The sequence below is a fragment of the Bubalus bubalis genome, chromosome 23 (genome assembly GCF_019923935.1).
Source record: "Bubalus bubalis isolate 160015118507 breed Murrah chromosome 23, NDDB_SH_1, whole genome shotgun sequence".
Lineage (NCBI taxonomy): Eukaryota > Metazoa > Chordata > Mammalia > Artiodactyla > Bovidae > Bubalus > Bubalus bubalis.
In genome coordinates, this window is record NC_059179.1 from 34,046,857 (window position 1) to 34,073,413 (window position 26,557).

At 49.3% G+C, this 26,557-nt stretch overlaps 2 protein-coding genes across 4 annotated transcripts in view; one reads left to right on the plus strand and one right to left on the minus strand.

The window, feature by feature from the left end:
- Positions 1 to 19,272, plus strand: part of HABP2 (hyaluronan binding protein 2) — a 34,810-nt gene extending 15,538 nt beyond the window's left edge. For all 3 annotated transcript variants that reach the window (XM_006043971.3, XM_006043970.3, XM_025274120.2), the window contains 11 exons: positions 5,215 to 5,325; positions 6,788 to 6,895; positions 8,303 to 8,419; positions 9,457 to 9,576; positions 10,088 to 10,259; positions 11,454 to 11,551; positions 13,477 to 13,732; positions 14,130 to 14,272; positions 15,116 to 15,250; positions 16,191 to 16,336; positions 18,603 to 19,272. In XM_006043971.3, the coding sequence (XP_006044033.1) occupies positions 5,215 to 5,325; positions 6,788 to 6,895; positions 8,303 to 8,419; positions 9,457 to 9,576; positions 10,088 to 10,259; positions 11,454 to 11,551; positions 13,477 to 13,732; positions 14,130 to 14,272; positions 15,116 to 15,250; positions 16,191 to 16,336; positions 18,603 to 18,767 (1,571 nt within the window). In that variant the 3' untranslated portion in view covers positions 18,768 to 19,272. The remainder of the gene's footprint in view (positions 1 to 5,214; positions 5,326 to 6,787; positions 6,896 to 8,302; positions 8,420 to 9,456; positions 9,577 to 10,087; positions 10,260 to 11,453; positions 11,552 to 13,476; positions 13,733 to 14,129; positions 14,273 to 15,115; positions 15,251 to 16,190; positions 16,337 to 18,602) is intronic.
- LOC102396100 (nebulin related anchoring protein) overlaps positions 19,199 to 26,557 on the minus strand; it is a gene marked incomplete in the record, with an annotated part of 59,214 nt that continues 51,855 nt past the window's right edge. Inside the window, 4 exon segments of the mRNA XM_045164126.1 lie at positions 19,199 to 19,446; positions 19,982 to 20,113; positions 21,062 to 21,373; positions 23,197 to 23,304. Of these exon segments, the coding sequence (XP_045020061.1) occupies positions 19,342 to 19,446; positions 19,982 to 20,113; positions 21,062 to 21,373; positions 23,197 to 23,304 (657 nt within the window).

Consider the following 26,557-nt stretch of genomic DNA (forward strand, 5'->3'; position numbering starts at 1 on the left):
GGAACATTTGTGAAACTGGTAAGAAATATACATGAATGTGGCATGCTGGGGTTTGAAAGGATCGGGGTCTTTGCTCAAAGCACAAGAGAATGTTGAATTCAACAACATGTAATTCCTTGGAAGGATCGTATTTCAGGGAGGGCTCCCTTGGATGGCCAGACCAGCAGTGTCCACACGTGGAATCCAGGGAAGGTCCAAAGTCCAGAGATGGGACGAGCTGCCCCCACCCCAGCCTTCTGCACAAAACTTCTCAGGCACCACTGAATGGGCTGCTGTAGTCTGGGTGCCCAGGAGACAGAGCTGCAGAACTGTGTGGTCACACAGAAGAAGAAACAGGACGTTGAAGTCTCAAGGGACCTCACTCTCCATGTATTTGAAGAGCAGCCCCACCCTTAGTCCATGAGGTAGCCTTTGTGGGAATTAAGAGGGATATTTACCTCAACACACTTTACTGCCACCTGCCAGAAAGTTGCAAAAGACGTCTGCAATGACTCTAAGTTTATGATGCCCTGGATTGTGCAGTGAACAGCGTAAAGAACGTGGACTATATGCAGTGGTTCTGCTAAACAGACGTCACAGAAAAGGGACTGGATACATTCTATGCATCCACAAAGCTCTCAGTTTTAATTAAACAGATTGGAAACTATAGTGTCAGATTTAATCTGCGAATAGTAGATCATCAGAGTTCTCAAAAAAAATCTCAGTGGGCTTTGGGGCTCTTGGAAAATAGTACGTTCTCCATCCCTGGTGGTATTCAAGCACAGGCTGAAAAACCACTTAATGGACATGAGTTTGAGCAAACTCCGGGAGACAGGGAAGGACAGGGAAGCCTGGCGTGCTGCAGTCCATGGGCTCTCAAAGAGTCGGCCACGACTTAGCGACTAAACAACAGCAATAGGGAGTGGAAAGAGTGGAATTTAACATGCTGAGCTTCTGGACTTTATAAGAACTCTGCCAATGGCTTCTGAGAGTTCAGTGAGTAGAAGAAGGGACCTTGGAGCAGGCCACCCACAGTTTTCCGAGTCCCTCTCAAGGTGTTCGGTCAGCCTGTGGCTGTGGAATGAGGTGAGATGTCGTGACTGGGTCTGTCTGCAAAGAACAGGTTAGGTTCTAAAGACTCCTCTGTTTGTGTCTGATTTAATTTCATCTGAGGGTTATACTTTGATGGAATTTTGTCAGATTCCCCGCCGTCTTTAGACAATGGTGGGGCCAGAGATACACTGTGCTCGTGTCCACCGGCAAGCTGCTTCTGTGGTTGATCCTGCTGGAGTCAGTGCGTGGTGACGGCCTGGCTGGCACAGACGGGGCCAGGACACAGTCCCCAACGGGTGGCAGAGGAGGTGGCCATCAAACAACACAGACTCTGCCCATCTCCCCAAAGCAGGTGACACAACAGCCCACAAGCCTATGGAAATGCCTCTTCAAAGCCGGCTAGACTGGGCCCAGCAACACAGGCTGAGAGCATCCATCAGCTGTCCTGCCGCCTGCCAGCAAGGGTCTCTGCTGGGCTTGCCCTGTCAGCCGATTGGAAGCATCAAATGCAGGCCGACAGGGCTGGGGTTTGGGGGCGGCCCTCGGAGGAACAGTTTGTGCCACAGTGATGGATGGTGCCAACAGGGACAGCGTTCCAGGGATTTCTACTCCGTTCCACACATCTGGCGAGCTCTTTAACCCAAGCAGCTGCAGAGCCCCATCCCAGGAACTCTGGAGTTTTTCTGTAGGGACCATGATAATCCCAGTCCAGGGACCTGGAACACGTGCCAAAGGAGATTTCCCAATGCATGTTACTTCCTAGAAGCTAAAACCCATGGACTTTCAGGAAACACAAACCCACAAGAGGCTCCCGGGCTCATAAAAAGCAAACTAGACTGGAGTCAGGTAGACTGGGGTTCTGATATCATCTCCTTCTGCCCTAACTTTTCCTTTTCTGTAAAATAGAAATAAGAAGACCTATGCCATTAGGGTTTTGTTTTGTTAAGGTTAAACAGATTGTGTGAAATCACATTTATTTAATATAGTCACCAATACATAGAAAATAGTGAGTGTGTAATAACCTCTTATTTGGATTATTGGAGTTAAGATATTCTTACCATTCTTCCTGATAAATTCTAAAAGCAGACTCTGATAATTAGACAAATCCACAAGGGTTTCTTTTTATACCTGATATGAAATACTTCTGACAGCTGCCCCATTCTTCCCCCAAAGCTTTCTCCTTTTCTGTAGACTAGAGAAAATTTCTGATAATCTGTATTTGAACCTGGAGTGATTTTTTTTAAATCTACCAATGGAACCAAATTTCATGTCGGGCTGCATGCAATCCCTCTCTCCCCAGGTAAGCCCTTAGACAGATGTCTATACTGCTGTCAAGCTCATCAGGCACTGTCTTCACCAAATATCTATGACCCAAGTCTCACAGTTTCTCTCCTGAATTCTCTGTTTATTCTAAACCAGACAGACACCATCTTTGCTGGCAGAGGCGTGTGCCCACTGTGTGTTGGCTGATCAGAAGGAAGGGAGGCTTGGCCACCGAGGGAAAGCTTGATCTATCAAATATATATGTCAGGGGCTAATAGGGCTCTGCGTTGGGCACTGTGGAGCGAAAGAGAGGAACCGACATGGCTTTTACTCTTAAGAAACCAACTATGTAGTTGGAGGAAACAAATCAGATAGACCATGTTAAATACGAAGTACAAGAGCTATGCCCTCTGAGATTGAGCCATGCAACTTAAAATTCTGCAACCAGCTGAGCCATTGAGGAGTTCTAGTATCTAGAAGTTGTATCCCACCAGCACTGAATATTAATCAAGCTATGCGGGTCTGTTTGTTACTACTACATGATATAGTCGGCCCTTGAACAATTTGAGGGTCAGGGATGCTGACCTCAATATAGTAAAAAATCTACTTTGTGTCCCCCACCCCCTGCCCCCAGCTTAACTTCCCTGGTGGCTCAGCAGTAAAGAATCTGCCTGCAATACTGGAGACATGGGCTTGATCCTTGGGTCATAAAGACCCCCTGGAGAAGGAAATGGCAACCCACTCCAGTATTCTTGCTTGGGAAATCCCATGGACAGAGGAGCCTGGCTGCCACAGTCCCTGGGGTCGCAAAGAGTCGGATCCGAGTGAGCACACACACACACACACACACACACACACACACACACACTGCCTTGCTTAGCAGGACGATAATCAACATCTGCGTGTTTCATTCCCTCCTTAGCTTCACTGAGGGGTGAGCAGGCCTTGTAAATAGAACTGGATTCAAGTCAAAGCCCTCCAGCACACATTTCATCCATCCCTCGTGATCTGGAAAAATCATACCATTCCATCTATCTATAAAAACCTCCCCTCATTTCCAAATATCTGCAATGGTCTAACCAAGATCAGCCAGTCTGACCCTCAACTTGTGGGAGTGATGGGAGAAATTACAGGAGCAATTCGAAGGCGCTGATCTCTAAACACCTGTTGGAAAACAAAAATCAATTCTCCAAAGAAAAAAGAAAGAAAGAAATGGGGCCATCATCTCATTACCAAACCCACTGTCTCTGCAAAATGTCAGTTTGAAATCTTTCATGTCAAATTCAGAAAAATATTTTTTTTCCCTTCACACTCTCCCTCTCTTTCTCTACTTTATCAAGCTAGCTGGAAAGAAACTTGATTTGCTCCAGGAAGACAATGGCCTTATCTTCAACCTAGATCCTCATGCCTGGGAAGGTGGCCTCCTCTGGGAGCATTTTCATAGTGGGGAAAAGCGGCTCGAGCGAAATAATGAGGAAGCAAAGGGAGTCTTGACTTGACAGTGTGATAAATGAGGTGAAACTTTGGCAAGGAACCAGAGTTGGCGTATTCAAAAAGGAAATAAAAAGATAGTTCCATTTTAATGGGAAATATAAAACAGCCATTGTGCAAAAGTCGATTTTTCAAAGGCTAGAGAGATAAAGACTATCAGGGAATGACTGAGAGACCAGTAAGATAATGTGATTGATAATCAGGCTTAGGTAAAGTGGCATCCTCGGAGCCATCAGCTGGCTCTGTGGGAGTGCCCTTTCAGGTCGGCTATCTGCATTTGCCCCTACGCCATTATCATATGCATCTCCGGAGGGCTTTCTTGCAGCTTCAGCTTGCCGACTTGCCACACTCCTGCCAGCTGGCGAGAGCAAAGTCAACCCTACTTCTCTTAAATCCCAAACTTCTCTCTGTCAGCCGCAGAGCTACCAACATCTTCCAAAGCCCCGGACAACAAAGAGCTTGGGTCCAGCCTCACACACACCTGCTTTCCCCAACGGACTGGTCTAGTGTGAGATTTACCACCATGGCCAAGGCCACACACTGCCCTTTCTCTCAGTGGGCAAGATGTGTGAATCTTCTCAAGGTTGTTCTTGGGTGATTCCTAATTAACAGGCTGGATGTGCAATGGGAATGACTGGACCCCTTTGACAAGGGCAAGTGTGAATTCTCTGAGGCAGTGTGAGAGGCCTGCTGAAGAAGCTGAGAGTGTGCACTCTAGGGGTTGAGCGGAGATAAGCTGCCTTAGTTCATAAGCTACATCTATTAGTGTGTGGTTTAAAGTAGAGATAATAATACACTTCCTAGATTTTCAGGAGAATGAAATGGGATGGTTCATGTAAAACGCTTAGTACCAAGCCTGGTACATAGTAAAGACTCAGTAAATATTAACGGTTATGATGACTCTATAGAAATAACTTGGGAGCAGTTTGATGCTGTGACCGAAAGGGAGGACAAATTTCTTTGACTTGATTGAGCTGAAGTGACTGGTGAAGTCCCACTGAGAAATTTCATTCATAGAACCACCCAACAAGGCACCCAAGTGCCCCTGGATCTGACCCTGGGCAGATCTTGTATAGCAACTTGGAGGATTCCTAGACCCCAGTCATCTTCCTGTTACAGGCGAGGAAACTGAGGCACCGAGAACACAGTTGGCCGGAACTTGACATCTTCTGCCCATTTCCAGTCATGTGCTCTTGACCTTGCCAAGTGCCAGTACTGGATCACTGGGTCATAACAACCCCCTCAAATGAAAATTCACAATGCTTGACCCCTTCTATACACCCTATCAGTGTCAGGAGCTGAAAAGACACAGGAAGCCTCTTTTAGGACCTAGAAATCTTCAGAAAATGGGGTTTTCAGTGAAATAAAATGGTGGCTTCTTTAAGTCTAACAATTAGGGTTTCTTCTGTCCTGTTCCCATGTCTGTAGATTGGACTCCTGACCAGTATGAGTACAGCCAAGAGTATCATAACCAGGAAGAGAATGCCAGCAGCACCCCTGCCTATTCTGACAACCCTGACTGGTACTACGAAGAGGATGGTGGGTACCAAAGCTGTTTGGGGGCCCTCCCGAAAGGAGAGCAGCCCACCCAGCGGGGAGTTTACATATGACCACATGCAACGGCTCGCCCCCTCCTCTCTGAATGGGACCAGAAAACAGGTTTTGGAAAAAGTTATTTAGAGTGGCTTTTTGTTTTTGTTTTTTTTTCAGTTATAATCATATACTGTGAAAACTGGAGAGGTTGTTAGAGACCATCTCTTCCATCCTCAAATGACAGGGGAAGCAAGTGAGGCCGAGGGGAGCTGACTTGGCCAAGATCACATAGCAAGTTAGTGCATCGTCATTCAGGTCTCCCGACCCTGTGGGCTGGTCATGTTCAAACTCATTCCCAGAGCTTTCATGACACGTGGGTCCTAATTATGCAGAAGAATTTCCGTTAGCATCAGGCATCAGGCTGTAGCTAATGCACAGCTGGCACTGGGACCTCCCTTTCAGCTGCTCTGTGTTTTCCTTTCTCTTTCCACTCTTTGGAAGCTTTGCACGGTTGTTAGGTTGCGTGTGTGTGCATGTGTGTATTCACACGTGTGCTTTGGCCACCTTTGTTTTTGTTTCCGTGGCTTCTTAAACCATGCAAAGGGACAGAAAGGAAAATGAGACGCGGGGCCTAAGCACAGGCACGTGACTAAACCAGGAGAAGGAATGGAAAGCACTTAGCAGCTGGAATAAAAGCTGTGTAACTGCGAAGTGGCCTGGAAGGCAGGGCCAAGATCCGGGGCATCAGGGGAACATCAGAAGGGACCATCAAAACAAGAGCCAGGCCCAGGGATCCTAGTTCCTGAACCAAAGAACAATGTGTGTGAACAGAAGGATAAAGAATTCCCCAAGGGAAGATCCATTCAGACAGCCATGAAAAGCCAAAGGCACAGATGAAATATGACAAAATCTAACTGAACAAGTAGTTGAAGAAAGATGAAGGCCACTGGGTCATTTCCTCCTCGCCGTCAATTCTTCTGTCCCCCTCTTGCCTTTGGTCTTCTTTCCTGATGTTCAGAAGGCTGGTGTTTCATTAGGGGTGGGTTTTCGTTCCCCACTTCTGACCTCCACCCCTGGGCACTGGGAGTAGGGGAGGTCTTCAGGCTTGTGAAATGCCTTCAGCATCAGAGACAGACCCTGTGGCACTCCCAGCGAGACTGGGAGGAGAGAGACAGTGATGACGGGAAAGGGGAGTTACTCCAGGAGAAAGGCCCCATCCAAAGCCAGGCCGAGGGAGACAGGCACGATTCCTTCTCGCCTCTCCTCTTACTAACCCGAATCCCTCCCTCTGCCCTTCTGATGGCAGTGTTCCTGGATCTTTAAGGGCAAAGTGTTTTCCCCTTTCCCTGATCACTGGCTCTGTAGTTCCTCTCTTATTTGGGGGCAGGAGGCAGAAATCCCATGAGCAAAGGTGGGGTGTCTCGCCTGCTTTTCATTGCAAACCTTGACTTCTGCCCATGTGCTTTAGACCCATGCCTGTCCAACCCCTGTACACATGGTGGGGACTGCCTCATCAGTGGGGCCACCTTCACGTGCCGCTGTCCGGACCCTTTCTCTGGAAACAGGTGTCAGAATGGTGAGTGTACCTTCACCAGATCCACTCTTTCCTCCAAGTTGAATAACAGGCACTTTCTAGGGGGTTAATGAAGGCTCTCAGAAATCCCATGGAAAGGCTGAAAACCACACATATTATATTATGCATAAAGGATTCCTTAGCCCGGTCAAGGCAACATCTTCCTGAGTCCTCATCCCCATGTGTTAGATTGGACTAATATGTCCATTCCACAGATGAGAACACTGAGGAGACAAAAACTGGATCCTGACCAGGGCTTGTTATTACTGTTGTTGAGAGTGTTTAGACCAACTTCAACAGAACAGTGTTCTCAAATAGGGGAGCAGGAAGGTGCTCAGGGCACATAAGGCCCAATCCTGTTAGAGAAAGGGAGACCAGAGTACACAGGGGACTTGTACATGGTCACACATCTAGTTGGGAGAAGAGCAGGAATTAGAGATCTGGGGCCTGATTCCAGCAGGGGCCTGATTCTCTCTTCCTGCCATCCTCACTCATGAAGACTCTGATAAAAGCTGTGTCTGCCTTTAGTGACCTCTTGTGGGCATAGCATGAGGTGATAAGGTATTGGGAATAGAATTCTTTGGGGCCAATTATACCCTTAGAGAAAACCTGGATTCTGTCCTATCTAGTGACCATATAACTGGGGTGGGGGAGACAGTGAAGGTTTTGAGGTTGACTTCTTTTCTCTGTGCCCTTTTCAATTATTCCTACCATTTTCTTAAAAAAATATTCATTTATTTATTTGGTTGTGCTGCGTCTTAGTTGGGGCACGTGAGTTCTTTGGTTGTGGCATTCAAACTCTTAATTGTAGCATGTGGGGTCTAGTTCCCAACCCAGGAATCGAACCCAGGCCCCCTGTACTGGAAGCATGGAATCTTAGCCCCTAGGCCACCAGGGAAGTCTGTCCTATCATTTTCAACACTACAAAGTCTAAATAAATGCTTCAGGATGGTTTGAGATATCAGGCACAAGCACAGCATCTGAGTTTATCCCTCCACTTCTTGGAAGAGTGACAAAATTGTAAATGGAACATAAAATCAGCTATAAAGTGGAGAAACTCAAATTGCAGATCCATTTGGATTTTTTGAAGTTTTAAAGTTATCAAAGTGCTTATCAAGATAGAATAATAAAGGCTATGAGCACTAGGAACTCATAAGGAACTGGGAAGCAATCAACCATGACCCAAGGATAAGGGAAATTTTCTTGGGGTTGGGGGGAGTGTGAGGGATGGGGAGGTGGGTAGCATGGTGTTTCAGAACCATGGACAAGGGCACATGCTCTACCAGTCACCATCACCACCTCTTCCAGGACCACCTCCTAAATATTGTACTGTGCAGGTACCTCTCAATGTAAAATGTGCCCCAAATAACATCCTGTACTTGGCAAAACTTCTCTATTGCTCTCCCACAGTGCAAAACAAGTGCAAAAACAACCCATGTGGCCGGGGAGACTGTCTCATTACTCAGAGTCCTCCTTACCACCGCTGTGCCTGCAAACATCCTTACAGGGGTTCAGACTGCTCCAGAGGTAAGTTCTGGAAGCCTGTTCTATGCTAAGCTCTCTCTACCCTGACTTATGCTTAGGATGTCAGTATCCTACTGTGTGAAGTCCAGATACCAACCCAAAGTTTTGATGGCCCTTTTAACTAAGACTTTTTCATATTCATTATCCTGGAGAGTCCAGTGGGAATTGACCAGTCTGTGTGCCTTCCCATAAAAAAATCATCTCGAAACCCACTTCTAGGAAGTAAGCCCCAGTCTATTCCTGCTGCTGCTGCTAAGTCACTTCAGTCGTGTCCGACTCTGTGCGACCCCATAGGCAGCAGTCCACCAGGCTCCCCCGTCCCTGGGATTCTCTAGGCAAGAACACTGGAGTGGGTTGCCATTTCCTCCTCCAGTGCATGGAAGTGAAAAGTGAAAGTGAAGTCGCTCAGTTCGTGTCTGACTCGTAGTTCGTGTCCGACTTGTAGTGATCCCATCGACTGCAGCCTACCAGGCTCCTCCATCTATGGGATTTTCCAGGCAAGAGTACTGGAGTGGGGTGCCATTGCCTTCTCTGAGTCTATTCCTAGAATGGGTCATGTGTATTTATTCACTGCTGTGAGTTGGGCATTGTCCCAGGAGATTTACGTTCTCTCTCACATTCTCCCAAAAACACTACAAGAAAGAGTTTTACAGATGAAGAAATTGAAGTTCAGAGAGGTTAGCTAACTTGCTCATGGTTACACAGCTATCAAGGGGCAGAGCTAAGTTTTAGTCTAGCTCAGACTGGCCCCAAATTCCTGCTCAGTCCATGCATCTTGCTGTTCCTCACTGAATGACCCGTCTACTTATATACTCACTTTTGCTGGCTCCGTCATACTGTCTCACCCATGTTTGTTTACATCCTTAAGGTGTGTGTGTATGTTTACTAGCATGCCAGTGGGTCTCTCTTTCCCCTTTGGTGACCCATCTTCTGTGAAAGGATGGACACCAGAAAGGTGCCACCAACATCTCCTCATCAGCTCAGATGTAGCTGCAACTCCTCCTAAAGAGTCTTCCTGGACCCACTCCCTGTGTTCACAGTGGTTCCTGTGTGCAGGCCAAATCCCTGCCAAAACCGTGGCACCTGCTCCCGGCAGAGGCGGAGGTCCAAGTTCACCTGTGCCTGTCCTGACCAGTTCAAGGGGAAGCTCTGTGAAATAGGTATGGGTCTCTACCACCACTTCTCCAGAATCTCAGAGCCACACAGGAGGCCTCTGGAATCCTTTATCTGTTGGGGACTTGGCAGAACAGGATTCAAGTCAAGATTCCCAAGCGCTGCTATTGCCTCAGCCTTCCAATCAAAGGGCATAGGGCGTGTCCTGCTCCATGTAAAGGATGTAATAAATGGGGATATATGTAGGCAAGTCAAATACATCTGGGCATCCTCGGTCCTCAATGCACCTACCTCAATGCCCCTCGGTGCATCAGTTCTTGTTTGAGCCAAAATTAAAGAATTCAGTTCCCACCTCCCACACCCATGAGATTCTGTGTTTTCAAGCTGGGTTGAAGGTGGAACATTCGCAAGCCACCTTCTTTCTGGGACCTGTGGTGGAATCTCAGGGTGATCTGTATTTAGGCCAGTCCTCTCACACCTGATACACCTGACAAGTCCTTTCCGGGCGCGGCATGCCAGTCGGCCTCAGGTCTCACATTCTTGCCTGCTCTCTCCGAGGTCCTGATGACTGCTATGTTGACGACGGCTACTCTTACCGAGGGAAAGTGAGTAAGACAGTCCACCAGCACTCGTGCCTTTACTGGAACTCCCACCTCCTCTTGCAGGAGAAGTACAACATGTTTATGGAGGACGCTGAGGCCCACGGGATTGGGGAGCACAATTTCTGCAGGTAAAACTCACCTTCCTCTCTGCTCAGCCTTGGCTACTTGTCAGGGTGAGGATTTGTTTGTCCCTTCCCCTTGCTCCTAGTTTTCCTGAGTCAGCTTAGAGATTTTGAAATGGAACACTGAAATTCATCAGCTTACTATCAATAGGAAGATTTTCCAACTCAGTATATAGGTTAGGTTATGCTGCTTAACGAACAACCCCAAACCCCAGTGGCTTGAAAACATCACTGTTTATTTCTCACTCACACTGCATGCGTCATGTAGGTTGGGTAACTCCACAAAGTTACTCAAATATCCAGGGAGGGCAAGGAGAGCCTGGAACATGGAGGATGAGATTTTTACCTCCTCAACCTAGAAGTGACACATCATTTGAGCACACGTATTTCATTGACCAGAAATAGTCACATGGTCCCACATAAACTTCAAGGGAGAAATGGAACATCAAAGGAGAAAATGAAAGGTTTGGTGACCCTTACAGTCTCTGCCACAAGGACGTGCAGGCTTTCCCAGAAAAGAACAATGTTATTTCCATCCCTGGTGATGACTAGTTACCTTCTTCCCCATCTGCTGCCTCCAGACCATTCTGTTGCCTTCCTCCCTCTGCTCATTGTCTGACCAAGGCCAAGGACATTCTATATGGTCTCCATATAGAAACAGGGATTTTGTGTATGGCTTTCAACTGGTTCCATTAAGCAGAAGGATTTCCCTTGCACAACACACAAGTTCCCTTCCACTTTCATTGACCTTGAGCTGTTCCTTCCATGGGATTGTCTGCAGGGTAGCCTCTCTCAGAGAATTCTCAGGCTCCAAATTTGAAACTTTGGGCAAAGGAGCCCTTCTCTCACCCTGTTTCTGTAGTTATTTCATGTTCCTAACAAAGAAGGGTCTTCAATAGGGATCTCATTTATTTTCCTGCAAAACAATTTGTGTCTTGTGGATCTGGCATAAAGTTTGTGAACTACTTTCTGGTTATTGAGATTCCCCTCCAGAAGTTAACTTGGTCCCAGAGCTATAACCACGCGTATATGCCAAGATTTGCTAACCTGTTGGAGGACTGGAATGGAAGTTAGCTCTGGGTATGGGGGGTGGGCAGAGGGTGCAAGAACTTGATACTCTTTTACCTAAAGGTCCTTTAATGAAGTCCAGTGGGTTCACCAAGCCTCAACCCCGGCTTACTTTGTTGTTTGTTTTTTTAGAAACCCAGATGGAGACAAAAAGCCCTGGTGTTTCATTAAAGTAAACAATGTGAAGGTGAAATGGGAGTACTGTGATGTCCCCGCCTGCTCTGCCTTAGGTAAGACCGTGGCTATCTGGAGGTCTGGTAGTGGGGAGGTGGTAGATCCACAGAAATTCCTGGAACTCTCTTTCTCCCCCACGTTTACTCTCCCTTCACACCTGCTTCACCATTTGCCAACCTGGTGGCAACCCAGCTCCCCGACCCTCTGCTCCCAGGTCAAGCAGACCTGGACAGCTTTGCAGACTCAGGCCTCCCGGCTCCCAGTCAGTGCATTCAGCAAATACTGGCCGCTTGCATGCCGTATGCCAGGCGCTATGCCAGGCTTCAGCGTACAGTGGGGATCAAACACTGGCTGAGCCTCCACAGCCTATCAGGATGCAACATGGACTGAGTTCCAGCTTCACAGTCTTTCTAAAAGTCTGCCTTGGTCCCCTTCTGTACCCACATCTGAAGCTATGCACCCTCCTGCCCTGATCAGTGGAATTGCTTCCCTGACCAGTTTCATTTTTGTGCCTTTGCTCTGTCCCTCGTTCGCTCTTGTCCATATCTAGCCATTCTTTGAGAATCACCCCAAGTAATCACTCCTCCTGGCTCAAATGGTAAAGAATCCACCTGCAGTGCAGGAGAGCTGCGTTCAGTCCCTTGGTCAGGAAGATCCCCTGGAGAAGGGAGTGGCTACCCACTCTAGAATTCTTGCCTGGAGAATTCCATGGACCGAGGATCTTGGTTGGCTACAGTCTGTGGGGTCACAGAGTCAGACATGACTGGGCAACTGTCACTTTCAATCAGTCCTCCAGAAAGTCCTCCATGACCTACCAAGTGAAGCCTTACCTTTCACTCCTTACAAACCTCATGAAATAGACTGGGCACCACCCTACAACTCTTATTGCTCTTTCCTTTGATTGACAATAATCTGGGCAAATGTCTCATCTACCCAACTCTGTCATCTGGGTATCTTCCCTTAGGCACCAAAAAAGCCTTCAAAAATCTATGCATGCATTAACATAGTTAAATACATACCTGGAGTTCAGTAAAGAATCTGCCTGCAATGCATGAGACCTGTGTTTGATTCCTGGGTCTGGAAGATCCCCTGGAGAAGGAAATGGCAACCCACTCCAGTATTCTTGCCTGGAAAATCCCTCGGACAGAGGAACTTGGTGGGCTACAGTCCAAGGAGTTGGACACAACTTAGCAACTAAACTACCAGAGATGGATTTCTATATTGATACTTATTTGCACATGTTTTATTGAAATACTCTTGCTATACAGTGTTAATGTAAGTTACAGGTATATACTAGAAGGATTCACAATTTCTAAATGTTGAACTATACTTATAGTTATTATAAAATATGGGCTATATTCCCCCTGTTGTACAATGAAATCACCCCCTGTAGTTTATTGTATACCTAATGGTTTGTTCCTTTTAATCCCTGTCTTGCCTCTCCTCCCTGTCTCCCCACTGCTAAGCACTAGTTCATACTCTGTATCCAAGTCTGCTTCTTTTTTGTTATATTCTCTAATTCGTTGTATTTTTTAGATTCCATATATAAATCATACACATTTCTATGTGTTTGTATGCACATCAAAATAAGAAGGAAAAAGCAGTATCTTCATCATTAATTCTATAGACTTGCTTTGTGTTAATCAATGTGCTCAACAATTTTTTAAGGGTATGTATAAGCATGCAGGTGTTTTTTTTTTTTTTTTTTTCACTATACCGAGTGGACTTGTGGGATCTTCCGTCCTCGACCAGGGATTGAACCTGGGCCTTTAGCAGTGAGAGCACGGAGTCTTAACCACTGGACCATCAGGGAATTCTGCCAACAAATGTTAGTGGCATGTGCTCATCCTGTATGCACCAGTACGGTCTCTTAGCTCTGGACACTAGCTCAGCTTCTAAGGCAGAGCCATACCTCTGATAAGGTCCTTCTGAGAACCTAGAGGGAGGGTGGAAGTGTGATTTATTTCTCTGTGTTTCACAGACGTTGCCAACCCAGAGGGAAGACCCGCTGAGCCCTTGACCAAGTTTCCTGAGTTTGGGTCCTGCGGGAGGACCGAGATAGCAGAGAAGAAGGTCAAGAGGATCTTTGGAGGCTTTAAGAGCACGGCGGGCAAGCATCCGTGGCAGGCATCCCTGCAGACCTCACTACGACTGACCGTCTCCATGCCCCAGGGCCACTACTGTGGGGGGGTGCTGATCCACCCGTGCTGGGTGCTGACTGCTGCCCACTGCACTGAGTAAGTGCCTGCTGCGAGCAGAGGCCAGGGTGGCCAGAATCCCCAGGGGGTGCTGTCCCCTTCCCATCTGATCAGCATCTTGACAACTCTGGCAGGACTAGGGGGTCTGATCTAGCTCCAAGGGCAGAAGTGTATCTCCTTAAAACCAGACAACAGAAGAAAGCTCCTGTGTGTAGAATGCTTACCACATGCATTACATGTGTTATGACAGTCAAGCCTCAAAACTGACTGCTGAATGACCTGCAGGAGAGCTCTGTGAGCAAGACCATGATTACAGATGAGGATGCCACCGGGTGAGAAGTCAGGTCATCTGTCAAAGGTCACACAGTTCATGGGTGTGGCTCCAGCCTCTCAAATTCCAGGACTAGTTCCTGATCATTATACTTTCCTCTTTCAGGATAAAAACCAAATATCTGAAAGTGGTACTTGGAGATCAGGACCTGACGAAGACGGAATTCCATGAGCAGAGCTTTGGGGTGCAGAAGATTTTCAAGTACAGCCACTATATTGAAATAGACGACATTCCCTACAACGATATTGGCAAGTCTCTTCTCTTCTATGGTGGCTTTCCCGCTTCTCTTGTCCTGGGTGGATTTCTCTACTGAAAGAAAGTTGAGGCTTGGTTCTGGAAGGTGCTCTGCGCAGGTCTTTCATAGACCCTGTAAGGTAGAGCATTTCTTCCAGGGCGTTTTAGTTCTGAAAGGTCTATGTTAGTGTTGCAGATAAATGTGCACAAACTTTTAAACTGAGGGGAAGGAACATCCGATGCAAAGAACGGTGTGCTGTGCAGAGCTCAGTCTTGAATCCCTACTCCCCCACTTTCTAACCGGTTTCACCCTTCTAAGTCTCAATTCCCTCTTCTGTGAAACAGGGACACTGATGTCCAGCTGTTCACTTCCTGTGTGCTAAGTGACATGATGTACATGTATCCCATGTACATCTGGCACCTGGTAGGCAATGATGTACTTATGCTTCTTTCTCCTTAGTTCTGTATCTTATTTCTTCATTCATACACTTCTCACTCTCCCTCCTCAACACTGTGCACGCGTGCTAAGTTGCTTCAGTCGTGTCTGACTCTGTGCGACCCTTTGGATGGGTGCCGACTGGGCTCTTCTGTCCTCAACATCTTTCCCCCCTCTTAAAGCCTGTTTTTCCAAAATGGTATTCGAAATGATTTCAAACTCAGTTATTGTTTCTTAGCATTACTCTCAGCCTGAAGTGTTATGACTCCTCCCCAGGTGAAGGTTAAAAGCATGAAATGATAACAGAAGAATTTGGGGTATTGGGAGTGGGGTTTTCCTACAACCACCTTCCAATCAAGCTGAAGCTGATGCTTCTTTGACAGAGAGGGCTTTGTCACCCATTTCCCCTCTCTCTACCTAGCCTTGCTCAAGCTAAAGCCAGTGGATGGTCATTGTGCCCTGGAATCCAAATATGTGAAAACTGTCTGTTTGCCCGATGGTCCCTTTCCCTCTGGGACTGAGTGCTCTATCTCCGGCTGGGGTGTCACAGAAACAGGTGAGTCTGGCCATGCATCCTCCTGACACGCAGGTAACTTACATCCACCAGACAAGAAAGGGTCACATTCAACTGCCCTCCAGGACTAGAAATCAGCGTTATGTTCAAAATGACTTATCAAAAGAAAGAGATTGCCCCAGCTTTCTGTGTATGTGCTCAGTCATGTCAGACTCTTTGCAACCCCACCAGGCTTCAATGTCTGTGGGATTTTCCAGGCAAGAACACTGGAGTGGGTTGCCATTTCCCACTCCAGGGTATCTTCCTGACCATCTTTCTAGCTCTAGTTAAATCTCATCACTTTCACAGTCTCCTCTGATCTCCATATCTGTCCTTGGCCCTAGCCCCTAGCTCCTTGACTTTCACCAGGTATTGATCTTGCATCCATGGAGAATTTCCTCCTTTCCTAGGTAGATATAGTACTGACAAGTTGTGTCCAACTCTTTGCGACCCCATGGACTGCAGCATGTCAGGCTTCCCTGTCCTTCACTATCTCCCAGAGTTTGTTCAAATTCATGTCCATTGAGCAGATGATGCTATCCAACCATCTCATCCTCGGCTGCCCTCTTTTCCTTTTGCCTTCCTCCTTTCCCAGCATCAGAGTCTTTTCCAATGAGTTGGCTGTTCCCATCAGGTGGCCAAAGTACTGGAATTTCAGCTTCAGCATCAGTCCTTCCAATGCATGTGCCCTGTAATATGGAAATTCAGGAGTAGTATCTTAAGTGACTCTCAAATACTCAAAATAGATTTCCCTCCCTTCTAATCTTGTTCTTAATAATGGAAGGCAAGGATCATTTCAAGTAGGCTTCTCTCCCCATGTCCTAGAAAAACCCCTACTGCCTGAACTTGGGGCAGGTGGCCCTCTTCTGACCACTGCTGATTTCTGGTGGGGCAGGTTCCACCCTGGTCTCTACAGTGGCAACATCTGTTCTCTGCCCCTCAGGAGAAGGGTCCCGCCAGCTCCTGGATGCCAAGGTCAAGCTGATCAGCAACACAATATGCAACTCCCGCCAACTCTATGACCACTCAGTCGACGACAACATGATTTGTGCAGGAAACCTCCAGAAGCCTGGACAAGACTCCTGCCAGGTCGGAGACTCCACGTGGCATTTGGAGAAAGTAGGGCCTTACACAGGGGCACAGAGGGCACTTAGAGCCCCGGGCAGGGAGGAGGGACAGAGACTTGCCATTCAGTCAAGGTGGGCACATCTGTCCTCTGGCAAACCTGAATCCACACCAGACCAGGAGGGCTCAGCATCGATGCCCTCGCAGCCACTTTGCTCGCTGTTGTTGACTTTGATTCTGACCCGTCTGGTGAGGGAGGTCACTGTTGCCATTGTACAGATGCTTAGAGAAATTATCTTGGTCCACAGCTCCTGGGTGGGAAGTGCAGAGCAAGAACTTGCTCCTCTGCGCTAAAATGTGAAGAGGGTGTTTCTGCCCTCAGCGCTGGGCAGCTTGTCTGCAAATCCCAATAAGCAGGGGACATTTGCAAAGACCAGTGGTTAGAAAGAGAAAGATGAGGGGCCACAGAATTCACAATATTGAGTCACCATTAGGATTTAAATGTGTGTGTGTGAAGGGGGAAGGAGATTTAGCCCTAATACACTAATTGGCTGAGTGGCTTCTCTGTGGCCAGAGCCAATTTAGATCCTGCCTGACACCCACCTCCAGACAGGACTTTGGGGGGCAAGCATGGGCACACTCAAACCTGAGGTCCTCCCTACAAAGAAACTCAACAGTGATCTGCAGCCTCGAGCCTGCTTTGGGATGGGAAATCATGGTCACTCTCAGGGTCTGTGGCTCTCCCGTGACCCTCTGTCCTTTTCCAAGGTATCTACCTACTTAAAGGAAGGGTGTGGGCAGATGGGAGTGATTTTCCCTGAGTCCCTAGAAGATGGATAAGGAAACAGATTGCAGGATTTTAAAAAGACAGTCAAAGGTTTGAAACCTGCTTCTGTCCTTTACTTTGTGACCTTTGTCAGTCACTGAATGGCTTAGTCAGCTTGGGCTTCTATATAAGTGACCTAGACTGGGTGGCTAAACAACAGACGTTTCTCACAGTCCTGGAGGCTAGAAGACTGAGATCAGGGTGCCAGCATGGTTCCAGTGGGACCCTCTCTGACTGCCAACTTCTCATCGTGTCCTCATGTGGCAGAAAGAGAGAGAGCTCTCTAGGTCCCTTCTGCATGCGTGCTTGGTCACTCAGTTGTGTCCAACTCTTTGCAACCCCAAGGACTGTAGCCCACCAGGCTTTTCTGTCCATGGGATGTCTCAAGCAAGAATACTGGACTCGGTTGCCATTTCCTTCTCCAGGGGATCTTCCTGACCCAGGGATCAAATCTGGGTTTCCTGCGTTGCAAGTGGACTCTATACCAACTGAGCCACAAGGTTTCAACAAGGGCACTAATCCTGTGCATGGTCCCCACCCTCCCAACCTAATTACCTCCCCAAAGCCCTACCTTCTGATAAAACATTAGGCTTTAACACAGGAATTTGAGCAGGGCAGGGAGGACACAAACATTCAATCTGCTGCCCTCAAATAATTAGCCAACCTTAAGTGTCTAATCTATAAAATGGAACTAGGGTATCCATAAAATTGGGAGATTGTGGCTAAGATTGAAAGAAATGATTCATTAAATATCCTACCAGGTGTGTAAGTGGGAGCAGATACGTGTGTGTGAGAGAGCTGTCGTTCTCATTCCTGCCCTCCCCACCATCCTCCTCCTCTCCACTCTAACTGGGGGTTTAATGTGAAGCACGCACTGTCCCATAAGCCTTACAAGCCTTAGTCCTCATAAGAACCCTCAGGTGGGTTCTGTTGCCACCTATGGTTTACAGTGTGAGAAATGGAGGCCCCACAGGCCAGCAGATGGACAGCCTGGCTTGGAGCCCAGTAAATCTAACCCCATAGACCATGCTGAACATCATGGCCATGCTGCCTCTGAACCCCATCCTTCCTGACCAATGTGTGCCCTGCGGGCCCTGGAAGGTGCTCTATCCAAACAGGGCATCCCTCCAGCCCCTGCTAGATCCCAGGAAGGAATGAGAAGTCGGGAGCCCCTTAGTAATACCTGCATCACTGAGTCACGGTGGGTTAGGAAGTCAGGGTGTGACCTGGGCCTGGCCCCATGGCTTCTCTGCCAAGCCCTCTCTGACTTAGGACACAGGTTGGTATCTGCTGCTCTCCCTTCAGAGCACTGCATCATATGAGGCATAGGAAGAACCTGGTTGCCACTTTCCCCAGGGCTGGCCAACAATCCCACCCCTCACCCCCCAGCATCCCCTCACAGAAGGCGGGGGTGTCTGAGTGTATACTGAACCACAAAGTGGACTCTTGCATCTTTTCCCATAGGGCGACTCCGGAGGCCCTCTGACCTGTGAGAAGGACGGCACCTCCTACATCTATGGGATCGTGAGCTGGGGCCTGGAGTGTGGGAAGAAGCCAGGGGTCTACACCCAAGTGACCAAATTCCTAATGTGGATCAAAGCCACCATGGAGAAGGAGGCTAGCTTCTGAGGTGTCTTGTGAGGCTCACAGCCCGTCCTGTGAACACCCAGACAAGGCGAGGCCCTGTGGGCAGCAATGGATGGCCCCTGGAGCCTCTGAGTACACAGGCTCTAAGCAGAGACCACTGCTGCCCAGCCCAGGGCACCTGGGACCAGCATGGCCCCCGCTTCCTCAGGCTCCCTCCTGGGAAACCCAGAAATGAGAGAATCAACCTGAAGTGCATAATGTTTGCTTCCCTTCCAACAATCGTAGCTTCTAGAAAATCAGTGTTCACAGCCTGCCTTCACCTGGGACACTGGCAAGTGAGAGCTTTCAGACGGCTCAGCATCGGTGGGGGTCACCTTTACGTCTTTATTCCTCAGACACTCAAGGTGCACAACAGGGCCAGCCACCCACTGCTAGGTGTTAGACAGAGGACAAAACACAACATTCTCCACCCATTTTCATGGAGCTGTTATTTTAATAAAGGAGGGCTCGGGCAGGGGCGCCATTTTCACAGCTGGCTCCGACTGAAGCCATGTCTCTGGTGTGCAGATCTCCTCTCCAGCTTCTCTCCCAAGAACCAAGGGTGGATGCCTCCCACTCAGAACAGCGGGGCCTTCCTCCTTTTGACGTGCAGAATCTCGGTGGCATCTGGGTTTACAAACCCGCTCTGATCATCTCTGGGCTCCACAGCCTCCGGCCCCCCCTGCAGAAACCAAACACACCTCCCTGAGTGAAGCGGAAGCTCCCACAAGACAAGCTGTCTAAAAAGCTCGCCCTCTCCTTCCTTTCTCCCTCCTCCATCCTCCCCAAGAAAAAGGAACCTCACGGCAAGAAAGAGAAAGAAGCAGAGCCCATCTCTCATTTAGACGGGGCGCCTTTCTTCTGAACAAAGTAGGGTTCAAAACCCAGACTGTGGTAGACAGCACGGCTCTGACCCCTTCCGCGTATGTAACGAGCAAGCAGTCAGCACAGCCTGGCCCGCGTGGCCAGGATTGATGTAGCCCCGGCACGCTCGCCTCCGAAGAACTAATGGCTGTGACTTCAGACAAAACCCCGCAGGAAGTTTAACCCAGGTGTCATCCGCCTGGTCATCTCAGACCCATGAAATTAGGCGCCTTGCCTGAGCTGCATTGCACGCATCTTTAGAGCCAGCTAACCTTTGGCCAAAAATAAAGTTTGAAAAGAAACAATTGAGTTCGCCTTTCCCCCGTGGCCTTGCCTGCCAGCCCGCTACTTACGTAAGCCCCTTGGAGACCCAGGCCCCTCGCGTTGGCCAGTTCTGCAGCCCGCCGAGCCATTTCCACTTTGTAGGAGCCAGGAGGTGTCCAGCCAATACCTCTGGTCAGGTTCAAGTCTGATTTGTACTTGACCTTGGGGGAACAAGGGAGGCAAGAGGAATAGGTCAGCAGGGCCTAGAGTGGAGAGGCTTAAAAAGGCTGCCCTGGGGACTATGTTGTTAGTGAAACCAGGACGTGGGAGCCAAGCTGCCTTACGCAGGAGCTCCTTGGCACTGGGGATGCGCTGTGCTGGGTCAGGCCGGCATAGCGCTGTGCTCTGCATTGCTCTACTCCAGGCGGCTGCAGTGAGGGTTCAAGACCGAGCTCCTATCTAGACCTGCCCTGTAACCTTAAGGAAGTCATTTCCCATTTAGGGGCTTCAGTTGCCTCTCAGAGATAAAGGGCCCAGGCTGCTGACTACTAAGATCCCTTGGAAAGAGTGTGTACGTGCTAAGTCGCTTCAGTTATGTCTGACTCTTTGCCGGACTGTAGCCCATCAGGCTTCTCTGTCCATGGGATTTCCCAGGCAAGAATACTAGAGTGGGTTGCCATGCCCTTCTCCAGGGAATCTTCCTGACCCAGCGATTGAACCTGTGTCTCTCACATCTCCTGTACAGGCAAGCAGGTTCTTTACCACTGGCGCCACCTGGAAAGCCCTGGAAAGACTAAGGCATAGCAATCAAGATCTTGGGCTCTCACATTAAGCCATATGGGGCTCAGATTCCAGACCTGCTACTGATTGCCATAGGATCCTGAGTAAGTGACCTCATGGCTCTAAGCCTCCGGTTCCCCATCTGTAAACCGGCTGGTTGTGAGAGCCACGAGGCACAGCATGGAAAGCATTTGGCATGGAGCCTGGCCCACAGGAAGGACTCAATACACTGGGATTCTTGTCATTTCTTCTGGCACTATCATCTCAGGTCTCTTAGGTTCTATCGCAGCCCAGCTCCTCCCTGAGAGTAACACGGGACGTGGGATTATGGACACCTCCGATGAAGAGAACCAGAGGCAGGGCCTAGGCCTGAGGGGAGGGCAGCTCACATCGCTCTGCAGCTGGTGGGCCTTCTGCGCGTGTTTCAGGCCCAGCTGCTCCGGGTCGCAGGTGGGCTGGGGCAGGGGCTGCCTGTAATGCACATCGCTGGCCAGCTGCTGGCTCCTCTTGGCCTGGAGGAAGCCGGGCTGGTCTGGGCGGCTGTGGAACTGGGACCGACTCTTGGCGAAGTCCTTCTTGTACTCGTTGTCACTCTGGAGTCTGCCGACGCTGAGGAAATGCTTCATCCTCGGGTCGTCGTGGATGCTGCGGTACCCAATCTGCAGGCCCCGGTCCCGTAGGAAGGCCTCTTTGTACCGGAACTGCAGCGCAAAGGAGCAGAGAGGTGGTCATGGGTGCCCCCCTTCCCTCCAGGGCCAGCCCTCGGGATTCTCAGCAGAAGTTCAGCAGTGGGTCAAGGGCACCGCTTTGGATTCAAATAGGGCTGGGATCCAGGTTTCCCTCTGTTTCCTTTAGCTGTGTGGCTTCGGGTCAGTTACTGAGTCTCTCTGAGCTTTGGTCTCCCCACTTGGTAAAATGGGTGTGAAAATGGGTGCGGGAACCTCCACCCCACGGGATCTTGAAAGGATTCAGCAAGAGGGGCTGAGCTTCATGTCCCGCACAGGCTCACGTCCACCCAGTGGCAGGTGACGGTATTGCTGTGCTATCAGTTAACCCAGCAGCTAAGGAGTGCACGCATTCTATCAGCAGCCACTCATCCTTTGATTCTTTCCAGCTTTCAGGGACCCAACTCAGTGCTCCTCAAACCATGCATAGTGAAAAACGGGACTGAGTCACTTTGTTTTGCTTTTTAAAATTTCCAGTCCATCGAAGTCCAGTATGTGGTCCTTCTGCCTGTGATTGCATGTGTGTGAAATCACTTCAGTCGTGTCTGTCTCTGTGTGACCCCATGGACTGTAGCCGCCAGGCTCCTCTGTCCATGGGATTCCCCAGGCAAAAATACTGGAGTGGGTTGCCGTGCCCTCCTCCAGGGGATCTTCCCCACCCAGGGATCAAACCGCATCTCTTATGTCTCTTGCATTGGCACTCGGGTTCTTTACCGCTAGCACCATCTGGGAAGCCTGTGATTAGTATGTAAAAAGTACCAGGTGCATTTGATAAACCCAAACTGGCCTCTATTCTGCTCAGCCAGAGGAGTCCACCCATCTCAAGCTTGGAGGCCAGAATATCTCATTGCTAAGTGTTGCTAAATGCTTGGTTTCTATACTTGTTTCACTTTGAACCAGTGACAAGTTGTTCATGAATGACCATGTTAGTTAGTTAGTGATGTTAGTTAGTTAGTGATGTCTTCCTATCTAGTTAGTGATGTCTTCCTCTTCGATAATAACAGCTGCCATGCTTTGTCCCCTTGCTCTGTACACGACACTGAACCATTTTGGTTACATTCCTACATCAATCCCGGGCTTCCCTGCTGGCTCAGCTGGTAGAGAATCCACCTGCAATGCATGAGACCACGGTTCTATCCCTGGGTTGGGAAGATCCCCTGGAAAAGGGAAAGGCTATCCACTCCAGTATTCTGGCCTGGAGAATTCCATGGACTGTATAGTTCATGGGGTGGCAAAGAGTTGGATACAACTGAGCGACTTTCACTCTCTCTACATCAATCCTGTCACCAATAGAGACAAATATTAGATCTCTATTTCATAGGAGAAATTTTAGTTCAGAGGATTTAAGCGACTTGCTCAAGACCACAGAGCCAACTCCTAAGCAACTGAGGCAGGATCTGAACTCAAGTCAATCTAGGCGGGAAACCCAATCTCTTTCTATCCCATAGTGCACTTCAGCTTTGAAAAAAAAGGTCCCTTTATTGAAGGTCAACAAATCAGTCCTCTGCTAACTGATTCCTAGTTTCTGTCCAATCAGTCTTCTGCTAACTGATTTCTAGTTTCTGTCCACATGCATCAATGTTTAAGAATGCCTCTCTGGAAGGAGAGGAAGTAGGAATAAGACCTTCCCTAATTCCAAATTTCTGGCTGAGATGCTAGAAAATGAGGCCAACTTTTATTCCTTCCACTTGAAATACTTTCTCAGCTTTGGCTCCCAGTGGTCTGCCTTTCAACAGAACTGGGGAAACCAGAGTGACAGCTATCAGAGACAGAGGCAGGGAGGGAACGTGAGGTCTTACATCACTGGCGATTTCCCTCGATGCCCGTGCCGTCTGGAATGGGATGGCATCCAGCCTGAAGTCGTAGCCGCCAGCCCGGGTCTGCTCCCAGGAGTGCCTGTAGACTTTCTAGTTGGGGAAACAAAGAAATGAGTGAGAGGTGAATGGGCAGCTCCATGCCTCCATGTCTGCTAGTTCTCAGAGGGAGTAATTCCTATACAGGTACCCTCTGTCTTGCTGGCGCCCAGATGGCAGAGCCCATGGCCCCACGGCCACCCTGAGGACCTCCCCAGCTCTGGCCATGAAGGGCTTTGGCTCTAAACACCCAGCCAAAGCCTGAGCATCAGGCCCTGCTCTTGTGGGTCTCAGGGTCTGGCTGATTTGCTACACCCTGTGGGCACCAGATGCGCCGTCCCCCTTCTTCCTGTCTTTGCTTTCACTCCAGCACCTCAAGTTTGCAGCTTCCAGCTGCCAGAATGCAAAGTTAAAGAACCCTGTTTCTCCCCACATGCTGCTGGTTCTATTCCTTGGGTCCTGGTACCCTCATGTTCACGGGCTCCACTCACTTCCTGGGGGCCCCTGGGCCACCTTGATGCCACGTCACATTATCCCCGTGAAGCGTGCTGCAGCCCCCATGCCCTCCTGGTGTCTGCACCGAGAGGAGAGCCTTCACCTGAATTAAATTGATCGTCAGAAACCTGACCGAGTTCCTGACCCCTGCATTTCACATCGTCCTCTTTTATTTCTCTGCCTTTCAAGTTGTTCTTGCACACCCTCCGGGAGTCTGTAATCACATCCTCTTAGTCCTCAGGTAGACCCACATCACCTACGGAGGCATCAAAACCGCCCGTGCCTTCATGTAGCTCATATATATATTTTTTTTTTTCAAGATAAGGGAATGGCTCCATGAAAGGAGTCATCTGGAGATCCCAGCGGAAGGCTGTCCTTTATTCTGTCGCAGAGAAGGGAGACAGCAGGTGAGGCGATCGCCAGCAGATGGCAAAGTGACAGCCCAGACCGTTTTGGTCGCTCCCGCATCTCAGAGCCATGCAGGTCAGGGGCCCTTAAGAACCTTACTTTTGTCACTTGGAAATAGAGGTCAAGGCTGAGACTCTGTTCTACAGGGGATTGGGGGGATTAAGCAGAGGAAGAGTGGCAGAGAAAAAAGCAGAGTGCCCTCATGCCACCCCACAACCGAGCCTGGAACTAGAGGGGACCATGGAAAGCTTGAGCCAAGCGTGGTGGAGCTCACTGTTTGTTAAGTCCTGCTGCTCATCATCACCTTTACCTTCATCACTTCTTCCAGTCCCAACATTACAAACCAGAAGCCAAATGCCTACTCTGTTGATGCACCTAGAAATAGAGAACTAATCATCGCTAAGGTCATCACCTCATTAGCAGATCGCACACAGGGCCCAAAGGATTAGATTTCCTGGGTCATCGTTGAGTTTAGCGGGGAAGGACTGAGAGGTATGTAGAAGGTGAGGCGGAATTCAGATCATGACAGACAACCAGCCCCTCTAGCATTGCGTTTCCTTGTTTTGATGGTCGTACAAATTAATTAGACTAGGACGGAGAGTCAAAACCCTTATCGTTCCCTGGAAAGCGGTCTGTCAGCGCCTTCCTAGTGAGATTCTCCACCAGATCTGGGCTAGGAAACAACACCAATCTTTTCACAGCATCGAACTCCAAGGTCACCCTGCTTTGGTGTCAAGGCACCCCAGCCTCCGAGTCTCTGTAACTGGGGGTCAACTCAAGTGTAAGTATGGTGCAGGCGCTCAGTCCTGGCCACCTCTTTGCCACCCAATGGACTGTAGCCCCCCAGGCTCCTCTGTCCATGGGATTCTCCAGGCAAGAATACTGGAGCGGGTTGCCATTTCCTCCTCCAGGGGATAGTCCCAACCCAGGGATCGAACCCGCCCGCGTCTCTTATGTCTCCTGCGTTGGCAGGCGGATTCTTTACCACTGCACCACATGGGAGTCAACTCAAGGGCAGGCCCAAATTGGGGTTCTGCCCGAGGCGCTGGCTCCCTGTCTCCCCACCCTACTTCTCTCTGTATACTATTTGCTTGATTGTCATTGCTTCCTCCCTGAGGTTTTTTTTTTTTTTTTTAATTCTGTTGAGGTTTTTGCCTTGCCACTGGGAGTCTTTAGATTCCGCAGGCTCTTTGATTTGGAACCCTGGGCGTTCCTCTTCTTTATCACAGTGGGCACAGCTTTGCCCTCATCCTCACACATTAGAGTCATTTGATTTTTAGTTATTTCGGCTGCCTTACACATCTCTATGGCTTTCTTTGCCCAGGAAGGTCACTTTCCCTCCACATCTTCCTCACAGAGCACTTGATCCAATTGTGCATATCCTACACGCCCCCGAAGAAGTGCTCTTTCAAAAGAGGTTCATGAGTCCTCCATACCCGCGTGCCCTGGCGGCTAATTTCAGCTCCGGGACTTTGCAGACTGGCACCCCTTGTGGAAGGAAGGATGCCTCTGCCACCAGCACGGGGTGGCTGTCCTCCTTAAGTCGGGCCCCCGAAGGAATGGCACTTCTATCCCAGTGTCCAGGGCGATGGGCCTCCAGGAGTTCCTCACATGAAGGCCTGGCCTTCCCCCATCCTTGAAGCATTAATGAGATAGATGTTTTGTCCGAGCTCCACTGAGGGGGAGGTCCCGCTTCCCCAGATGGAGGTCAGCCCACCAGAGCTGCTGTTCTAAAATTATCGCCTGCGCATCCCTCAAAAGCATCAAATGGTCATAATAACTCATATTTACAAAGCAGCAGCACATTCACCGCGTGGGATCCCACAGGGCTTTACAAACGCAACAAACTAACACACAGGCTAACTAGAAGGCGCCTCTTGCCGACCCCTGCGAGGCGGCTACCTCTGGGGTGAGCAGCAGCAGCTGTTGATCTGCACGGAGCCCCAGGACACAATGGCCGGGCCAGGGCGGGAAGAATGGCCGGACTCTGGGAGGCCCCGCGCGGCCCCAGGCCGACACACTCAGCCTGTGTTATTCTGATCTGACAGCGTCTTTTGATTCTGCCGCCTCGGTACCTGTTATCCCAGGATCACAGCTTTGCCGGCAGAGCGGCCGCCTATTCTATTACGACCAGGGGCCTCCGACCCCTGCCAACAACAAGCCCGGGCTGAGGAAACAGCATCTTGGAGATGCATGCAAAGGGCACACATCCAAGGGAACAGATGTGTCGGGGGCCACAGCCTCAGGCACAAAGGAGCGGATTGTGTTTGGATCCCATGGACTACAATTGCAGCGTCTTTCTAACCTGCAGAAAGCAGAGAAAGCGCCACTCGGTCTCCAAACTTACAAGGCTCTGAATGGCTAAGGACAGGAGTCCGGGGAACAAGCAGAGCAGGCGTCTACA